Genomic DNA, 16261 nt, shown 5'->3' with positions numbered 1-16261 from the left:
ATTTTTAATTAAATTGATGAAATTTCTGAACTACAAATTTAATAGTCGACAGGGAAAACAAAATTCGTATAACAAAAGTATGTATATGGATGGTTGATATTTTTTAAAAACAACGACGTTAATGGGCCAATGATGTAGTTTCGCATACTCAGTGTGGGCTTTGAAAAAAACGGGTCGGGTCCCGGTCAATAAAAATAGATAGCTCCGGTGGGCATTTGTTTTCTCTTTCTCGTCTCTCGACAACTGAGGAGCAGCGGAACACCGGTGAATTCCAGAAAGAAGCTGACGGAGCTACGAATCTTCGTCTTTTTTGTAAGGAGCTCTCGTCCCCTCTCGATATTTTTGGGTATATAAGTTCTGGGGTTCTCTGCGTCTTCTATCTCTTGGAATTTAATGAATTCTAGATCTTTTCATGGTCATTTTGTAGTTTTTTTTTTCTTTCAGAAATCTCAAATCGAGTTCTTCGTTTCCATTCGCATTTGCAGTATTTTTGTCTTTGACGTAGTTTAAGTCTGGAGATTACTCCTCATCAATTGAACTGTGCAGCAATCTTAGAAAATTAGGGTTTTGAGGCTTCGAATTTTTCTAGGTAACCCGATCTATTGCGTCTGCATTCATCTGAAGTTCTGCAATAATTTTCCTCGTATTTCTTAGATTTTTGATTAGCTTGTGATACCTTAGGTGTAATGGAAGGTTAGTTCTCAAGAGTGTTATTTCTTCTGAATTTTTCAGGCTTGGAGGTTTATATAGAGATGTCTGGTAACAACAACAATCCACAGAAGCCTCAAGGCTCTGGCTCTGCGCCATCACCTTTTGGGAATCCTGGGATGGCCTCTGCATCGGTTCCTGGAAACCAAGGCTTTGCTCCGTCTCACATGACAGCTAACTTTCAAGCTCAGTTTCAGTTCTCACAAGCTCAGGCCCTAGCTCAAGCTCAAGCACAGTCTAAAGTTCAAGCACAACTGCAAGCTCAGCTACAAGCTCAAGGCATGACCATGAACCAAGCACAAGGTTCTCCCGGTATTGGTGGGTTGGGTCCATCTTCTCCTTCTTTGACGACTCCTGGGAGTTTAAATATGAAGAGGTTCCAGCAGAAACCCCCGATGCGACCTCCTGGTGCTTCTGCGGGTAACAACACTATCTCCCCCATGAGAACAATGGAGTTAACTCCTGCTGCTCGGAAGAAGAAGCAGAAGCTTCCAGAAAAGTCATTGCAGGAGCGGGTTGCAGCAATCTTGCCCGAGTCTGCCCTATACACTCAACTTCTGGAGTTTGAGTCTCGGGTCGATGCTGCACTAACGAGGAAGAAAGTTGATATCCAGGAAGCCCTTAAAAATCCTCCCTGCATACAGAAGACTCTTAGGATCTACGTTTTCAACTCATTTGCTAACCAAAACAACACAATCCCTGGAAATCCTAACGCTGACCCGCCAACATGGACTCTTAAAATTATTGGTAGGATCCTCGAAGATGGGGTAGATCCCGACCAGCCAGGATTTGTTCAGAAATCAAACCCATTGCATCCCAAATTCTCGTCTTTCTTCAAAAGGGTTACAGTTTCCCTGGATCAGAGGCTATATCCTGAGAACCCATTGATCATATGGGAGAATGCTCGATCACCTGCTCCTCAGGAAGGGTTTGAGATAAAGAGGAAAGGGAATCAGGAGTTTGCAGCTAGTATACGGCTGGAGATGAACTACGTCCCTGAAAAGTTCAAGCTTTCTACTGCATTGATGGATGTTCTCGGGATTGAGGTTGAAACCCGCCCAAGAATCATCGCTGCAATTTGGCATTATGTTAAGGCGAGGAAATTGCAGAACCCAAATGACCCCTCTTTCTTCAATTGTGACGCTGCACTTCAGAAAGTTTTTGGTGAAGAAAAGTTGAAATTCACTATGGTCTCTCAGAAGATATCTCATCACTTGTCGCCTCCACCGCCGATTCACTTAGAACACAAAATCAAGCTCTCAGGAAATAATCCGGCCATATCAGCATGCTACGATGTCCTAGTGGATGTACCCTTCCCAATCCAGAGGGATCTGAACAATTTGTTAGCCAACGCAGAGAAGAACAAAGAGATTGAGGCTTGTGATGAAGCAATATGTGCAGCCATAAGGAAAATTCATGAGCATAGGAGGAGGCGGGCATTTTTCTTGGGGTTCAGCCAGTCGCCAGTTGAATTCATAAACGCCCTGATCGAATCTCAGAGCAAGGATCTGAAGGTCGTAGCGGGAGAAGCCAGTCGAAATGCTGAGAGAGAACGTCGATCGGACTTCTTCAACCAACCTTGGTAAGCTCATCATCTACTCTCCGCTACTCTGACCTTTATTCATTCAGATTATTTGTATTAGAGTTGTAAAAGTGGGGAGTTCAAACAAGTCCACTGATTGATTGATTGATGATACGTTTCTGAATCATAATATTGGTAAAATGTTTGCAGGGTCGAAGATGCAGTTATTCGGTACTTAAACCGGAGGCCAGCAGCTGGGAACGAGGGACCAGGGAGTTGGTGAGTTTCTTGACGATGCAAGTCTCTTCATCTGTTTGAGCATTTTTAGAAGAAGATATTGTTGAGATAGTCTGCTTTGAAAGGGAACTAGTGTATCTGTAATCATGTGTATGATGAAATATTATTACTTATAATTAGCTTTGTTTGTAGTCTTTGCTTTAATGGTTATTAAGTCTTGGTTTTATAGCAAAAGGAAAATAACATTGGCATAGAAAAGAAAGAAAAAAAAAAGAAAAGAGAGACATATATAATTGAACAAAAACGCAAGTGTTGAGAAAGTGTATCATAGTGAACTTGAACTAAGTGGGGAAAAGCCAGCGAGCATCAAAGAATGGTCTGGAGGAAATAGAAGAAGCTGAAAGGCGTTGAATCCTCTGGGAGGAGAGATTGAAGACGAAGACATCCTTTTGGCTAGAGGGAAGGCCGCTAAAATAGATGGAGTTTCTGGTAATTCCATGGATATCCGAGGAAGCTGGCACGGTGATACCTAGATCCAAAATCACGGCCTGGTCGCCGAGTGAAACAGTTTGTTCCCAGTCGTTGTTGGCCGAGTTGCATTTGTAGACGCGAAAATGCCAAGAAAGGTCAGGACGTTTAAGAACGCAGGCGACCATCAAAAAGTCTCCAGAGATGGTGATTACTATGTGGGTCTTCCAATCAAGAAAATCTGGCATATATAATCCCCAACTTGGAGGAGTGTCTAAATTTCTCAAGTAGAAGCGAAAGGGAGGAGGATATAGCCGAGTATGAGCAGCTTTTGTTGGACACTTCAAATCCGAGATTCCGATGGTACCATCCTCATAATAAATGTAAAGCTTATGGTCTTTGAGGACCATATCACTACAACCCACCAAAGGAGGAATCCGGCGCCATTTACAATCTCCTCTTTTGCAAAAGGCAGTATACCCGTATTCACCCCAACTCCAAGCAACCTCGTAGTTTTTAGTTTTCTCGTCTACCCACACCACTGCCTTACCAGGTAACAACCTGATCAACTCGGCTTTGCTTGCACAATAACGCCCAGGGAAGCTTTCGTAATATCTGCGTGGTTTTGAAAAGAGCTGGTCCCGTTGGGACTCGATAGCTACTAGGTTAATCCTCTCCAAAGTTAGCACATTCACAAGGTATAGATTTAACCGAGGGTCCGACATGAGAAGCCAGGTGCCGCAACTCGCAAGGCAAGGGTCCACACCAAGATCTTGAATTGTGTAGACATTTTCTTCTTCCTGAGGATTGTACATTATACAAGTGCGTCTGCATTGTTCCGGATCAGGGAACAGAACTAGCCACGGAACCTGATTAGGTAAGGGAACACATTCTCCCCAAACGTTATGCCAAGCAGAACAAACCGCCCTAGCTCGATGAAAGTCGGAGCACCTCAGACGTCCCAGAACCAATCTGATCACATCCTCAGGAAGTTCCGACCAATTCGGCCTCCTAGAGTTGAGAGCTTGACGTTTCTGAATCAAAGCCATATCTAAAAGTCGACAAATACTACTCTGCACTGTCCCGGATTTGGTTTAACAACAACATTGATTTATATCATATCATCAAATATATATATATATATATATATATAAAATATGCCAAAAACAAATTAATACGTAATTAATGGCGTGCCATGTCAGATTGTCAGCTTCCCATTCGTTTAGAGGAAAATTGATTGCAAGTTTATAATCATAATACGAGATTAAAAAAAATATATACGAGATAAAAAAATAAAGATATGGTCAACTGTATCATACAATCTGACAGTATGCAAACATGTTACAGCATGATTCTTCTCTACAAATAATATGCATAAGACATGATCACTGGATCCAAGAAGCGTTGACATTCTAAGTTTTCTCTAGTCCGAAGAAAATAGCGATGATATGGTTTCAGAGAATTTTTCTGCTGCTTCTCGTTTCTTGGGTTGCCTCTTCAGGTACATTGGAATCTCAACTGCTTAAGCAGTATGCCTTATTTTATATTTTGTCCATTCATCTTCAGTACTCAACATTTTTGGCCATTACACTAATGTCCATTTCTACCGGATCCGGTTGCTACATTCATATCTTTCTTCGTATTGATTAAGTAAAGTTTGTGCAGATTTACTGGAAAATCCAGACTTCGAATCTCCACCAAAAAACTCAAACGCAAGCAGTGGCCCGTTTGTGTTGCTGGATCAGAACACTACACTCCCTGGCTGGACATTACAAGGGACAGTGCAATATGTTACTTCACTTGAACTGCCTGATAACGGACATGCTATTCAGCTTGGTGAAGATGGCAAGATCAATCAAACATTCATTGCTAAAGGTGGTGATGTGAACTACATCCTCACATTTGCTCTCATCCGCCCAGGTCAGAACTGTTCAACCTCTGCTGGTCTCAGTGTCTCGGGGCCAGACAGTAACGCGGTTTTTTCGTACCAACAAAACTACAGTAAGGTTTCATGGCAGAGCTACAGTCATAACTTGGGTAGTTGGGGGAATGATGAGCCTATTAACTTAGTTCTTGAAAGTCAGGCAATAGATTCTGATTCTGATACAAACTCCACATGTTGGCCTATCATTGACACATTGCTTATCAAGACTGTTGGTGTAACATTGGTCCAAGACAGTGGTAAGTTCTCCTTGTCCATTTTGTGTTTTCTGCTTTGTTAAGTCATCAAATCCGAGAATGCTAATACCGAACTCATAGCTCAACGCCGAACGTGATGAAAGCAGATATGGTTTACAAATTAATATCTTGTAAATCAAGCTGCATAGACTCATATTCTGATTTTGTTGGTGTAGGTAATCTCTTAATCAATGGTGGATTTGAATCTGGACCGGGATTCTTGCCCAACTCAACCGATGGAGTTCTGATAGACGCGGTTCCAAGCCTCATCCAATCAGCATTAAGACAGTGGTCTGTTATAGGAACAGTCAGATACATAGACTCGAAGCACTTCCATGTCCCAGAAGGCAAAGCTGCTATAGAAATTATGTCTCACACAGCTCCATCGGGCATACAGACAGCAACAAAAGACACAAGTGAAGGTTCGAGATACAATCTCACATTTACTTTAGGAGATGCTAATGATGCGTGCATAGGACATTTCGTGGTGGGTGTTCAAGCTGGATCTGCAGCTCAAAACTTCACACTGGATAGCAATGGGACTGGCTCTGGGGAGAAGTTTGGATTAGTGTTTGAAGCAGACAAAGATGCAGTACAGATAAGTTTTACCAGCTACTCAGTTACAATGACAAAAGAGGATGTTCTTTGTGGTCCTGTGATTGATGAAGTGATTGTACATCATCTTGGTGGAACAGCCTCTGTGAAACCCACATGGCTGCTACTCATTATCGCTTTGTTGTATGTTGCAGTTCTCTGACTGAACACTGTTTGAGAGAAGGTCATAAACAATATATTGTTGCAAGGAGATGTGACAATCATTCTAGTTTCATGATTATATATGAACAGATTTGTGACACATGAATCTTTCACAATCATGCTTTATTTTCCAGTGAGACATTCTTAATTTCTACTTTTATGTAGAAAGCACACATACAAATACACACTTCAAGCTTGGAATAAGCAGCTAAGTCCCCGATGTATGGGATCTGCAAGGGCTTTGAGCTTAGGGAGAACCTGCTTGTTCACAGAGATCCAGCAAGGCCAGTGTCTGTGTCATCAACATTTGATTAGTTAACGCTAAAATTAGTGGAACAAGGATACCATGTATGAAACGATTTGCACACCTCAGGAATGGTGAGCTCGAGTCGAAACTTAGGACCATCATAGTGGTGCAAAACCGGCCTGAAAGCATCCTCTTCCAAAGCTTTGTACAGTTCTCTCACACGAATTCTCACCTATTATGTAGTTAATCACACATTGGGGTTGTGTGAATCAACCATTGAAATAAGATGAAAGACAGAACCCACATTGGAGAAGAAAAATGAAACCTGTGCAGGAAATCTGGACTCTCCTTTGCATTTCTTGTCCTCCCAAGCAGTTGGGTCAATGTTTGAACCTCCAAAGGTTGTTGCCTGTGCAAAACAAAGAGAAGCAACAATTTTTGGAGACTTTGAGTCATCAAGCAAGACATGAGCACCATTGACAAATCAAAGTGCTACAGAACAAACCTCAAAAATTCCATGCAACTGATGAGTTGTGTAGTTGTAGAGAAACAGAGGCAGGCCTGGTGTTATCTTCCTAACAGAGTCCCTGTACCTGGGTGGCAGACCTGAGAGACACAAAAGTGACAGGAGAAGACATAAATACATATGAAAATGGAGATGTAACCCTTAAGTGGGGAAACTCCAAGATAAGATGAATACCAAAGAGCTGCCGCTTCAGATCTTCCAGCATTGTGTCGTTGTTACAGACAAAGATATAACCGCCAAGCACTTCACTCTTTGGGAGACACTCAGAGGCAGGTAAGGTCTTGAACCTTTTGTCTGCAGCAGCATTCATGGAGTCACTGTTGTGAGTGCTGCTAAAGTTGTTACCACCATTGTTGGCTTCTCTGTTAGAGAACTGATTGTAGCTAAATTTGCCTCCACTCAGATGTTTCTGACCAAAAACATTAAAATCATAGCCAGCATTGAACTTGAGCTCTGAGTTCATCATGTTGAAGTTAAAAGTCTCAAACTTGTTCTCCTCTTGAAACCCAAATTTCTCCCTCGGCCTTATTTCAACTGGACCCTTTGATAGATCAAGATTGTTGGAACGATCTCCCTTCAATCTAGTCTGGTCAGCTAGTTTAGATGCAGCCATGAACCACTTCTGATCCTCTGAGGATTTAGATTGTCCTCGGAGCTCATCTCCTAGCTGCCAAAAGCTGCGCATGCTCTCCATCTCCAAAAAATTTGGTCTAACAGAGACACCTACCATACAAAAGAAAGAACACTTCACCAACCAATCCTAAAGAATTTTTTATATAATAATAACAAGTTCCACGAGTGACTGACTGATTCTAACATTTCGATTTCTTAAATCAAAAGTTCTCCAAAAGTATGAATCTTTAAACACATTTCATGATACCGAAAATTTCAGAGGTAAACTAAGTGAACGACACTACAGTTCAAAGCACAGCATTGAGATCTAAAAAACAAAAGAAAAACAGAGTTCAAACAAGCAGACTGTGAAAGGAAGGTAAAAATATTATAATTGAAAGCTAAGTTTGGGAGTAAAGCAAAAATCTTACCAAGACAGACGAACCCTAGATTGCAGAATCCCTGAATGAGAAGAGAAGCTGTTGGGTTTTCTTATAATTGTGTCTTTCAATTTTTGGAGCTTCTTTTCCCCCGACAAGGTTATAAATCATGGCAGTGTCCTGAGGCAGCAAAGCTTGGTCCAGCAGAAAGCTTGCCGTCTAACGTCACTCGAACGCTGCAACGTTTAGCTACGAAACTGAACAACGGGACGCAGTCCCAATAAAGTCACATTATGTGAGGTTTTTTTTTTTTTTTTTTTTTTTCCAACAATTTTTGGTTTTAATGTATTTCTCTTTTTTTTTTTATGTAAAGTTATATACATATTTTAACTCTATACTGTACTTCAATTTTTTTTTTGGATCAAAACTCTATACTTCATATATTAATCGTGATTCATGGGAAATCTTATCATTGTGAAATTTGAGCAACAACTGAATACAATCAGAAACATCTAAACATCCTTCAATTTCACTAAAATCTATTCAAATCTAAACAGATTTAAAATCCACCAAATCAATTAAAATGCTTAATCAATTAAGATTCTGTTCGTTTCTCCCTATGAACAGACCGTGGAACAAAGGTCAGCCCACGACCATGGCGTCGACCAAAGCTGACATTCGACGGAGTTGTATCCGATGTGGTGAGTGTGGACAGTGCCGAGACAAGACCGTCAACGCTGGCTTTGTCTTCCACTTCCATAGCATCTGAAGAAGCTTCTCCCTTGTCTTCTTTATGTTTCAGCTTTGATAAATGTTGCCTCTGAAGTTTCTCTCTTCGCTTCTTTGAGAGTTGAGTCTTCTTGAAGAACTCAAACGTTGTTGGGAACTTGTGTTTGTCAACTAAGTGTTGATGCCGGGCTTTGTAGTTCTTGAACTTCAATCCACACCCTTCCACAAGGCACTCGTACTGCATAAATATGTTCATGAGAGCAGAAAGAAGGAAGATTCAGTATGATCATAGGTGAAGTTTAAAGATATTCATGTAAAACAATGACAGGAGCGGTATCACAGTTAGAGCTCTGCCTCAAAACGCACTTAATAGTTGCACAAAGAGATAAAGCGTATATGGTGCATACCATGTCATAACCCCGAGCAACTTTAGCTTGAAAAAAAGAGTCGTGTGCTTCAGATATGTGGATACTTAGCAGGCGAGAAGTAGGGTATACCCTTGAGCATACTGAACAAGACGCAGTGTGCCGTGCATTATAGTGATCTTCAAAATGGTCCAGAGATTTCAGGCGCTCAAGGCAGCCAGCAATAGGACACGAGATTCTTCTGCGCAAAAAAGTGAAGCTCATGACCATCAATGGAGACTTGTGGACAAAAATTGGAATTGAAACTTGATCAATGACGTTGCTACATTACTGGTAGACACTAAAAATGTGAATATTGAAAAAGAACTACTTACATAACAGTCATTCAATTTATGGCCATTTGGTTACTATTCGCTAGAATTCTTATAAGCACTCCTAACACACAGATGTAGCATAACTGACACCAATCAAGATTCACCAAGAAAAAAAAAGACTGTTCAGATTATTAGCTTCAGTGTACCCATCACGAGTAGATCAACAAGAACCAATGTAAAAAACAACATTCAACTCTATTAAGCAATAATCTAAATCTGCAAATTTTAACCATTGCCATAGTTGACTGGATCCTGTACATTAACTAACAGAAAAAACAATCACAGCAAAACAAAAACCTTATCCCTGAAGAAGGATAAATACCTGCTTTCAGTTTCCACAATTATCTGCAGATGGCTGATTTCGTCTTCTGTTAAGTCCAATGCCACCTGTAAATCAAATGCTCCTCAGGACTCAAAACTCTCTTACGAGCATATAATTTTTTGTAGATAAAACACAATGATTGGCCAAACATTCATGCAATTTCATGGAAATCAAACCAGAGCAAGAATGAAACAATCATTTTACACAAATTGATCAAGCTAGACCTAATCAGAACACCAAAAATAAAATCTTCCAAATGAAGTCCACTATTACAGTACAACCAAACACACAGTAACCAACTTAATATTATCACTACGGATATGGAGTTCCACAAAAACGTTTCGAGAACCTTAAAAATCTAAGAAGTGCTTCGATTTGAGCCAAGCTAACACGAATATTCATCATCAAGTATTCAATAGGAACATTAATGACTAGTTATTAGCTCGTAAGGACAATACGGTCGAAATTGATCCGTGCAGAGTAATTCCATAAGAAGAGCATTACAAAAGATTGGACCGATTCAGATTCCAGAAGGAGTAGTACCTGTTTAGCTAGTAATTCGCGCTCGACGTTTCCAGATGCAAAGAAGGGCGAATCGGGAGGAAATCTTCGTCGGATTGGGTTCCAGACCGGGAATGCTAACTCTCCCACCGAGTCTACCGCCATACCCATAGCCATCGCCTCCAGAACTAGAAGAAGAAATTCAAAAACAAAAAAAAACTCGTTTTTGTCTCACCAAACATGAAACAAGCATCTAACTGTATTTCCTCCCCTCCGTTTTAGTAAGTGGATCATTCCCGGACTATACACTTTTATTTCGGCCCAACTCAGGCCCATGTCCAGGAAACATGAATTAAGTTTTTTTTTTTTTTTATTCAATTTCATGTGATATGATTTTGAAACTAGAGTCTACCGCCATATCATATGAAACTGAATGAAAAAAAAACACTTATATGATTATCTTTTTATTTGCTAGGTTAATTTAGTTTGTTAGATTAATTTAGATTGTTTTTTCCAATGCAACAATATATAGTAATGAATAAATTCATGTCTTAAGTGTTTCTAGTTTGGGTATGTGTTCTATAATATTATATCTTGTTCACCTGCATTACAATTATTTGTGGTTGATATTGGAATGAGCAAACATAAAAAACATCGTCTTGACTGCACCACGTTATCATTATATGATTATCTTTTTATTTGTTTTGGTAGAAAATAACACTTTAACCTATAAGCAATTTGAATAATTGTTAAAGTTTCTATTAGAATAAGAAACAGAAGTAGTGCGGTGGTGATATGGTAGAGTTAACAATTATCATATTCATATCGTACCTAAAGAAAGCTGTGTAGGAAGAAACCAAATTTGGATTAAATTATATCTTTTATTTGAATATCGGCTTCAATGTTAGAACAGTTGAGCTAAAGTTGATGAACTAAAATTAGAACAGTTATTCCACTGAATTCAAGGATCAGTCAAAATCAATATCATATTAGGATGGACAAAGACTACTTTTCAAACTCAACTTTTGAGATTAGTTTATCCATTTTGTGTTTAACGACAATGTATTATTTAGCTTTACTTTATACGTTTCATCAAGACAATTTATTTTGAAATCTCTAAGAAAACGTTTCCATGCAGATGACCTGACCTATTAAGATTTGTTAGAATGTCATTGTCAGTAAAACCCCCTAACTCAAGAAATGTTCTCGCTTAAGTAAAAGGTGAGAAGCTCCTAGTGGTAATAATTCTGGCATTCACCTGTGATGAATGTGACTTGTTTTTAATCACCAAAAACTAAAAAACACATTTAGATCCAGCGGCTAAAGATAAATGCGGTGGCATATCAAAGGGTCGAAAAAGATTGGTGTGGTCCTATATATTCAAGAGAGGACTGTATCAAGAGAAGAGTTAAAGACACAAATAACATAAAAGGAGGAAAGCGATCAAGATGTATAGTCGAGGTGATGATTCAACAAAACCGATGATGATGATGATGATGTGGTTCTTGGGGATGTTACTGTTTTACATGGTGGCCGAGTCAGATGCTCAACTGTCTGAGAATTATTACTCCTCCACATGCCCTAACGTGGAGAGCATCGTTCAGCAGGCGGTTGCTACAAAATTCCAACAAACTCCCACGACGGCTCCGGCAACGCTACGTATATTCTTTCACGACTGCTTCGTCGAGGTATGTACAAAACAATGAAGGCTTTTGTAGAATTTTGAGAGTTTTGTGGATTCGTTTTCGTAATTGTGATCATGTGGTTGGTTCTTTTTAGGGATGTGATGGCTCTGTTTTGATAGCATCTGAGAATGAAGACGCAGAGAAGGACGCGCCGGACAATAAATCTCTCGCCGGAGACGGATTCGACACTGTGATTAAAGCTAAAGCCGCTGTAGAAGCTCAATGTCCCGGCGTTGTGTCATGTGCCGATATACTAGCTCTTGCCGCGAGAGACGTCGTCGTGCTCGTAAGTCCACTCTCTGTACGTTTCATTTGATTTTCCCAAGTCAAAAAGTCACTTACTTTGTGATGATAACAGGTTGGAGGGCCAGGGTTTAAGGTGGAGCTAGGGAGACGAGACGGGCTCGTGTCCAAGGCGTCTAGAGTGACCGGGAAGTTACCTGAACCAGGGCTTGACGTGAGAGGTTTAGTCGAGAACTTCGCTCGTAACGGGCTTTCACTTACCGACATGATTGCTCTCTCAGGGGCACACACGATTGGATTCTCTCACTGCAACCGTTTCGCCAACCGTCTCTACAACTTCTCGACGTTCATGCCTGTGGATCCTACGCTTGACCCGGCCTACGCACAACAGCTGATGAGTTCCTGCCCTCGTAGTGGCGGGAACCCAGCCCAAGTTGTAGAAATTGACCTAACCACCGGACGTGTCTTCGACAATTTATACTACCAGAACCTAGTGGCTAGGAAAGGCCTTTTCACCTCCGATCAAGTTCTGTTTGACGATCTCTCGACTCAGTCCATAGTGATGAGGTTTGCTAACAACGCCGGAGAATTCTACGCCGCTTTTATATCTGCTATGAGGAATCTTGGCCGCGTTGGGGTTAAAGTTGGGAACCAAGGAGAGATTCGAAGGGATTGCTCTGCTTTCAACTAGCTTTTTACCGACCGGATGTTTAATACATAAAACATTTAAGGCCTCAAGGTTTTGATTTAAGCTTTGCTATATTAAAATGTAATCATAATCCACAATATGGAACTTATTAAAATTGTAGTGGTTGAGCTATTTGTCAGGATTACTCAGATCCCAAACATTATTTGAAAACAATTTATTTCATATATGGAGTGTCTAAAGATATTTGTGTAGATGTTGCCGTGGATATGAATACAAAAAAAAAAACATACAAAATTGACAATAACAACAACAAAATTGATACAGAAAAAGAGGAAGAAAAAAAATCGATACAGAGAAGTTTTAAACATCTGTACCGGAGAATCGAAGACAAAACCAAAGAATAGAAAGCTGAGCACGATCACACATGATAGGGAGCATATATCTTAGGTGTGGGTCTTGCCATAGAGGTGAGTGTAAACAGACTTGGTACGACGCACAAGAATCATACTCATGATGCAAGCGATGACGCAGAATCCAGACATTATGAGTGACGTCAAGAAGAAACAGATAGAACCATCGCATCTAAGGGCGTCATCTGGACCAAACACAGACCCGTGTGCTTGCCGTTCTGCTTCCCTGTCATAGATGCTACTCGCAATCATACCCGAGAACACAAGGGATCCAGCCGGGTTTGCCAGTGTCAGGAAATTGTATAAAGCTCCAAACTTCTTCAAACCAAAGAGCTCAGAGGCAGTAGCTGGGACAATAGCCCAATGCGCACCGTATCCGAGTCCAATCAACAGCGTGCCAATGTACATCGCTCCTGGCCATCCGTACGCAAAGAAGATGTGTCCTACAGACATTACTAGCTGAGCCACAGCCATTGCTACAGGCCTTGGATAAGCATAGTTCCTGTACATCATTCAAATCAAGGTCAGAACAGAGCACAGAAAGCAGAGATGAAATCCACAGATGATACGACTCAAAGTTTTTGGCTTTCTGCGAAATCAAACCTGACAACGAGCTCGGAGAAGTAACCACCACCGACGCGTCCAAGGAAGTTCCAAATGCTTATCATAGACACAAGCACGTGAGTATTATCATAACCAAGAGACTGACTCATCTGACCAAGATTGTCAATTACTGTCAAACCCGAACCAGAACCGAGGAGCAGGGAAACGAATATGAGCCAGAAGTCAGCCTTCACCAGTGCCTGCATAAGAGTGAAATCTTCTCCTCTGTGAGGCCCTCTTCGTCTCTTCACCCTAACCGCCCCCTCTGCAGCTGCCTGCATTAGCTGTGCTTGCAAATGCGCAATTCTCTTATGTCTCTCTGAGGCAGGAAGCAAATCTACATCTTTTGGCTTCTCATCTTCCACTTCACTCAAGATTAGATCAGGGGTCTGCAGTCCTGGTTCCTGGTCATCGCGTTTTGGGACAAGAGGTTCTTCAATTGTGTCATCAGGAGGGCTTGTCTCTGTGAAGAAACTAGTCATGATTGGAACCAAGATTGGAACAACAAGAATGACAAACAACACAGAGGTGAGCACAGTGATGATGTTGTGACTAACGACGACCAAATCTTGAATAAGCATAACGGCCATGAGATAGGTAGCGAGTAGAAGGCAGACACCGTAGATGAAAGTAAAGCTGGCTCCATCGGTGGGACGGATCTGCTTGTGACCACCAACGGGTCTGATTAAGAACATGAAGCAAACAGCGACAACTGCAGGCGTAACAGCGACCATGAGAATGAGAGAGGCCGGGTTAGATGATTGGAACATTGTGTATATCTGAGAGATGATGGCGCCACCTAGCCCAGCAAACCCCTTGAGAATACCCACCACTGGACCTCGGCTCTTGGGAAAGTTTTGAACACCAGAGACTAATGCTCCAGTATTGAAGTAGGTTTCACCATTGTTTCCAATGAATATGAGCACACACATCTGAAAACCAGAGAGAATTAAACATACAAAAAGACTTGTGTCAGCAAAGAATATACTAATTCTTATAATCGAGATGAATCGGATCTTAAACTCTCATTAACACTTTTCCCAATAAACCAGCGAATCTACGACATTATCATAGGAAATGCCAACAAATTCCCCAGAAGCAGATCAAATTCAACAAAAGTAAAACAAGAGATGAAGAGAAAGAAGGTAGAATCTGTAATAGAATTGACAGCGACGTATTAGTAACCCAAACAACCTTAAAAGCAAATAGTCTCAGAGATTCTCTGAAAGCGGATTTGAATTGAAAGTCTCCAAACTTTTCCCAGTACCCAGAAACTTTTACCCAAGCCAAATTATAAACCAGATGAATCTGAAGGACCTCAGCTTTTACCCACGGAGAAAATGAAAGAAGGATCAAATACTCACAGCCCATAGAGGAAGAATCGGGGCTCGACCGGTGACGACAAGCCAAACCCATCCGTAACCGAAGAGGTTCTGAACGGCTCCGACAAGAAGAGCGGCCCAGAGAGGCAAGATCTCAGAGAGAGTCCCGGCGATGAAGCCGACACTATCACCAAGATCCTTAGCGACTCCAAGTCTGGCAAGCTGCTTCTGGTTATAGTTTAAGGAGCTTTTGATCACCGGAGAAATGCTTCCGAACAAATAACCCATGCCAGCACAAGACTGTATCCACATGGCAGCCACGAAGACGAGCCATCTGTTGTTTATGAAAGACTTAAACTTTTCTCGTGTAGTCGACGCCATTGAGAATTATGCTTTCTGGGTTTCCTTTATTTCTTCTCTCCGCCACCGGGAGAATCCGGGACGATTTGGATCAGAGGATGATCGGCGAAATATGTCGTCTTGGAAAGGAAGAACAGAAAAACAAATTTCCTTTTATTTTCTAGCTTTTTCAATATTCGTCTGTCTGTCCTGTCTGTCTTTGACACGATTTTATCCTTTTTTTATTGTCTTAAATTAAACAAAAAGACAAGACATAAGGGATAGATTAGACATAAAGAAAATATTTGCTATTGGAAACCAATCGGCTAAATAGTTGTGATTACTGTTTTGTTTGTTAAATTAGGGTAATTATTGATTAATATTTGATAGTTATTATAACTTACACAAGTGGATTTTAATAAGGAAGACGTGTACAAATCGAAGAACAAAAGGCTCGATGATATTGATGAGTAGTCAAATGCAAAATTGTTGTCACACCCACTGGTCACTGTTCTTCAATGATCTGTGCGTGCCTGCCTCCCATTGCTTTTCTCTTTAATAGCGTGCCGGCACGGTTCAGTCTTGTGATTATGGTGTATTATCCCATACCGCCGTACGGCTATTCAACATTATCATTAACAAATAATATAATATATTCATATTCCTTTCTAAGAAAACATAAATACAAATGCAATGTATAGTTAGCATAACTACGAAAACTAGGATAGTAAAATACAATATATTGTATTCTTGTTACCAACTATAGTATATATACATGCACGTTGAATTGATTAAAAGAATTCTACACAAAAGCCTAAAATTAGTGAATGCCTCAAACTAATGTAATAACGTTACTAATTGTCATTGTTCATACTCCGTGCCAATTGAATAAGAAAATTCTTATCAAAATTCTCGTTTTTAATTATGTCCAAATTAACATTTTAATTCCTTTTACATCAAAGGGCCATCGCTTGAAATTACTTGAAATTATACATGCACGTTATCACAATTAGTCTCTTGGACGGAATTTTGAGACGTTAAGAAACGAGATACATGTGAGAAATAAATATGGAAAATATCTTGAT

General features: G+C 40.6%; 7 protein-coding genes across 9 annotated transcripts; 3 read left to right on the top strand and 4 right to left on the bottom strand.

Annotated features, from left to right (window-relative positions):
* The first annotated feature begins 210 nt into the window (after positions 1-210).
* LOC17881484 (SWI/SNF complex component SNF12 homolog) lies at positions 211-2677 on the top strand. Of its 2 annotated transcripts, none has more exons than XM_006287399.2 (3): positions 211-312; positions 733-2290; positions 2441-2671. In XM_006287399.2, the coding sequence occupies exons 2-3, from the start codon at positions 753-755 to the stop codon at positions 2511-2513; spliced, it is 1611 nt and encodes a 536-aa protein (XP_006287461.1). In that variant the 5' UTR covers positions 211-312; positions 733-752; the 3' UTR covers positions 2514-2671. The 2 variants fall into 2 exon arrangements, with proteins under 2 accessions (XP_006287461.1, XP_006287460.1); XM_006287398.2 differs by having other exon boundaries at positions 244-346; positions 2441-2677.
* Positions 2678-2743: 66 nt separating this feature from the next.
* On the bottom strand, positions 2744-4001 carry LOC17881839 (putative F-box protein At5g14160). Its single transcript, XM_023780773.1, has one exon. The coding sequence runs from the start codon at positions 3982-3984 to the stop codon at positions 2809-2811; it is 1176 nt and encodes a 391-aa protein (XP_023636541.1). The 5' UTR covers positions 3985-4001; the 3' UTR covers positions 2744-2808.
* A 356-nt stretch (positions 4002-4357) lies between these two features.
* Positions 4358-5969, top strand: LOC17881695. The gene is made up of 3 exons (XM_006289502.2): positions 4358-4436; positions 4601-5116; positions 5290-5969. Exons 1-3 carry the CDS (start codon positions 4379-4381, stop codon positions 5868-5870), a joined length of 1155 nt encoding a protein of 384 aa, XP_006289564.1. The 5' UTR covers positions 4358-4378; the 3' UTR covers positions 5871-5969.
* On the bottom strand, positions 5923-7793 carry LOC17884569 (B2 protein). The gene is made up of 6 exons (XM_006288325.2): positions 7686-7793; positions 6817-7365; positions 6622-6722; positions 6442-6525; positions 6238-6348; positions 5923-6161 (listed from the first exon to the last, which is right to left on the bottom strand). Exons 2-6 carry the CDS (start codon positions 7334-7336, stop codon positions 6117-6119), a joined length of 861 nt encoding a protein of 286 aa, XP_006288387.1. The 5' UTR covers positions 7337-7365; positions 7686-7793; the 3' UTR covers positions 5923-6116.
* A 282-nt stretch (positions 7794-8075) lies between these two features.
* Positions 8076-10161, bottom strand: LOC17882159 (zinc finger protein 511). Of its 2 annotated transcripts, none has more exons than XM_006286482.2 (4): positions 9968-10161; positions 9425-9489; positions 8771-8969; positions 8076-8601 (listed from the first exon to the last, which is right to left on the bottom strand). In XM_006286482.2, exons 1-4 carry the CDS (start codon positions 10100-10102, stop codon positions 8230-8232), a joined length of 771 nt encoding a protein of 256 aa, XP_006286544.1. In that variant the 5' UTR covers positions 10103-10161; the 3' UTR covers positions 8076-8229. The 2 variants fall into 2 exon arrangements, with proteins under 2 accessions (XP_006286544.1, XP_023636969.1); XM_023781201.1 differs by having other exon boundaries at positions 8771-8966.
* Positions 10162-11263: 1102 nt separating this feature from the next.
* On the top strand, positions 11264-12724 carry LOC17882400 (peroxidase 55). Its single transcript, XM_006288087.2, has 3 exons — positions 11264-11613; positions 11705-11896; positions 11969-12724. The coding sequence occupies exons 1-3, from the start codon at positions 11374-11376 to the stop codon at positions 12542-12544; spliced, it is 1008 nt and encodes a 335-aa protein (XP_006288149.1). The 5' UTR covers positions 11264-11373; the 3' UTR covers positions 12545-12724.
* Positions 12725-12733: 9 nt separating this feature from the next.
* LOC17883335 (protein NUCLEAR FUSION DEFECTIVE 4) lies at positions 12734-15385 on the bottom strand. The gene is made up of 3 exons (XM_006287303.2): positions 14880-15385; positions 13516-14447; positions 12734-13414 (listed from the first exon to the last, which is right to left on the bottom strand). Exons 1-3 carry the CDS (start codon positions 15216-15218, stop codon positions 12946-12948), a joined length of 1740 nt encoding a protein of 579 aa, XP_006287365.1. The 5' UTR covers positions 15219-15385; the 3' UTR covers positions 12734-12945.
* Between the last annotated feature and the right edge of the window lie 876 nt (positions 15386-16261).

Source organism: Capsella rubella, unplaced genomic scaffold (assembly GCF_000375325.1).
Source record: "Capsella rubella cultivar Monte Gargano unplaced genomic scaffold, Caprub1_0 scaffold_6, whole genome shotgun sequence".
NCBI classification, from domain to species: domain Eukaryota; kingdom Viridiplantae; phylum Streptophyta; class Magnoliopsida; order Brassicales; family Brassicaceae; genus Capsella; species Capsella rubella.
This window is presented reverse-complemented; position numbering and strand designations above follow the sequence as displayed.

Coding starts and splice junctions, on each gene's coding strand:
- LOC17881839 (XM_023780773.1), bottom strand. CDS start 3,984: ATGGCTTTGATTCAGAAACGTCAAGCTCTCAACTCTAGGAGGCCGAAT.
- LOC17881484 (XM_006287398.2), top strand. CDS start 753: ATGTCTGGTAACAACAACAATCCACAGAAGCCTCAAGGCTCTGGCTCT. Junction 2,291..2,440: donor GACTTCTTCAACCAACCTTG/GTAAGCTCATCA, acceptor AAATGTTTGCAG/GGTCGAAGATGCAGTTATTC.
- LOC17881695 (XM_006289502.2), top strand. CDS start 4,379: ATGATATGGTTTCAGAGAATTTTTCTGCTGCTTCTCGTTTCTTGGGTT. Junction 4,437..4,600: donor TTCTTGGGTTGCCTCTTCAG/GTACATTGGAAT, acceptor AAGTTTGTGCAG/ATTTACTGGAAAATCCAGAC. Junction 5,117..5,289: donor AACATTGGTCCAAGACAGTG/GTAAGTTCTCCT, acceptor TTGTTGGTGTAG/GTAATCTCTTAATCAATGGT.
- LOC17882159 (XM_006286482.2), bottom strand. CDS start 10,102: ATGGCTATGGGTATGGCGGTAGACTCGGTGGGAGAGTTAGCATTCCCG. Junction 9,490..9,967: donor GCGAATTACTAGCTAAACAG/GTACTACTCCTT, acceptor TTTGATTTACAG/GTGGCATTGGACTTAACAGA. Junction 8,602..8,770: donor TTGCTCGGGGTTATGACATG/GTATGCACCATA, acceptor ATATTTATGCAG/TACGAGTGCCTTGTGGAAGG.
- LOC17884569 (XM_006288325.2), bottom strand. CDS start 7,336: ATGGAGAGCATGCGCAGCTTTTGGCAGCTAGGAGATGAGCTCCGAGGA. Junction 6,349..6,441: donor AGTCCAGATTTCCTGCACAG/GTTTCATTTTTC, acceptor ACTACATAATAG/GTGAGAATTCGTGTGAGAGA. Junction 6,162..6,237: donor TCGAGCTCACCATTCCTGAG/GTGTGCAAATCG, acceptor TTGATGACACAG/ACACTGGCCTTGCTGGATCT.
- LOC17882400 (XM_006288087.2), top strand. CDS start 11,374: ATGTATAGTCGAGGTGATGATTCAACAAAACCGATGATGATGATGATG. Junction 11,614..11,704: donor TTCACGACTGCTTCGTCGAG/GTATGTACAAAA, acceptor GGTTCTTTTTAG/GGATGTGATGGCTCTGTTTT. Junction 11,897..11,968: donor CGAGAGACGTCGTCGTGCTC/GTAAGTCCACTC, acceptor TGATGATAACAG/GTTGGAGGGCCAGGGTTTAA.
- LOC17883335 (XM_006287303.2), bottom strand. CDS start 15,218: ATGGCGTCGACTACACGAGAAAAGTTTAAGTCTTTCATAAACAACAGA. Junction 14,448..14,879: donor CGATTCTTCCTCTATGGGCT/GTGAGTATTTGA, acceptor TCTGGTTTTCAG/ATGTGTGTGCTCATATTCAT. Junction 13,415..13,515: donor TTCTCCGAGCTCGTTGTCAG/GTTTGATTTCGC, acceptor AATGATGTACAG/GAACTATGCTTATCCAAGGC.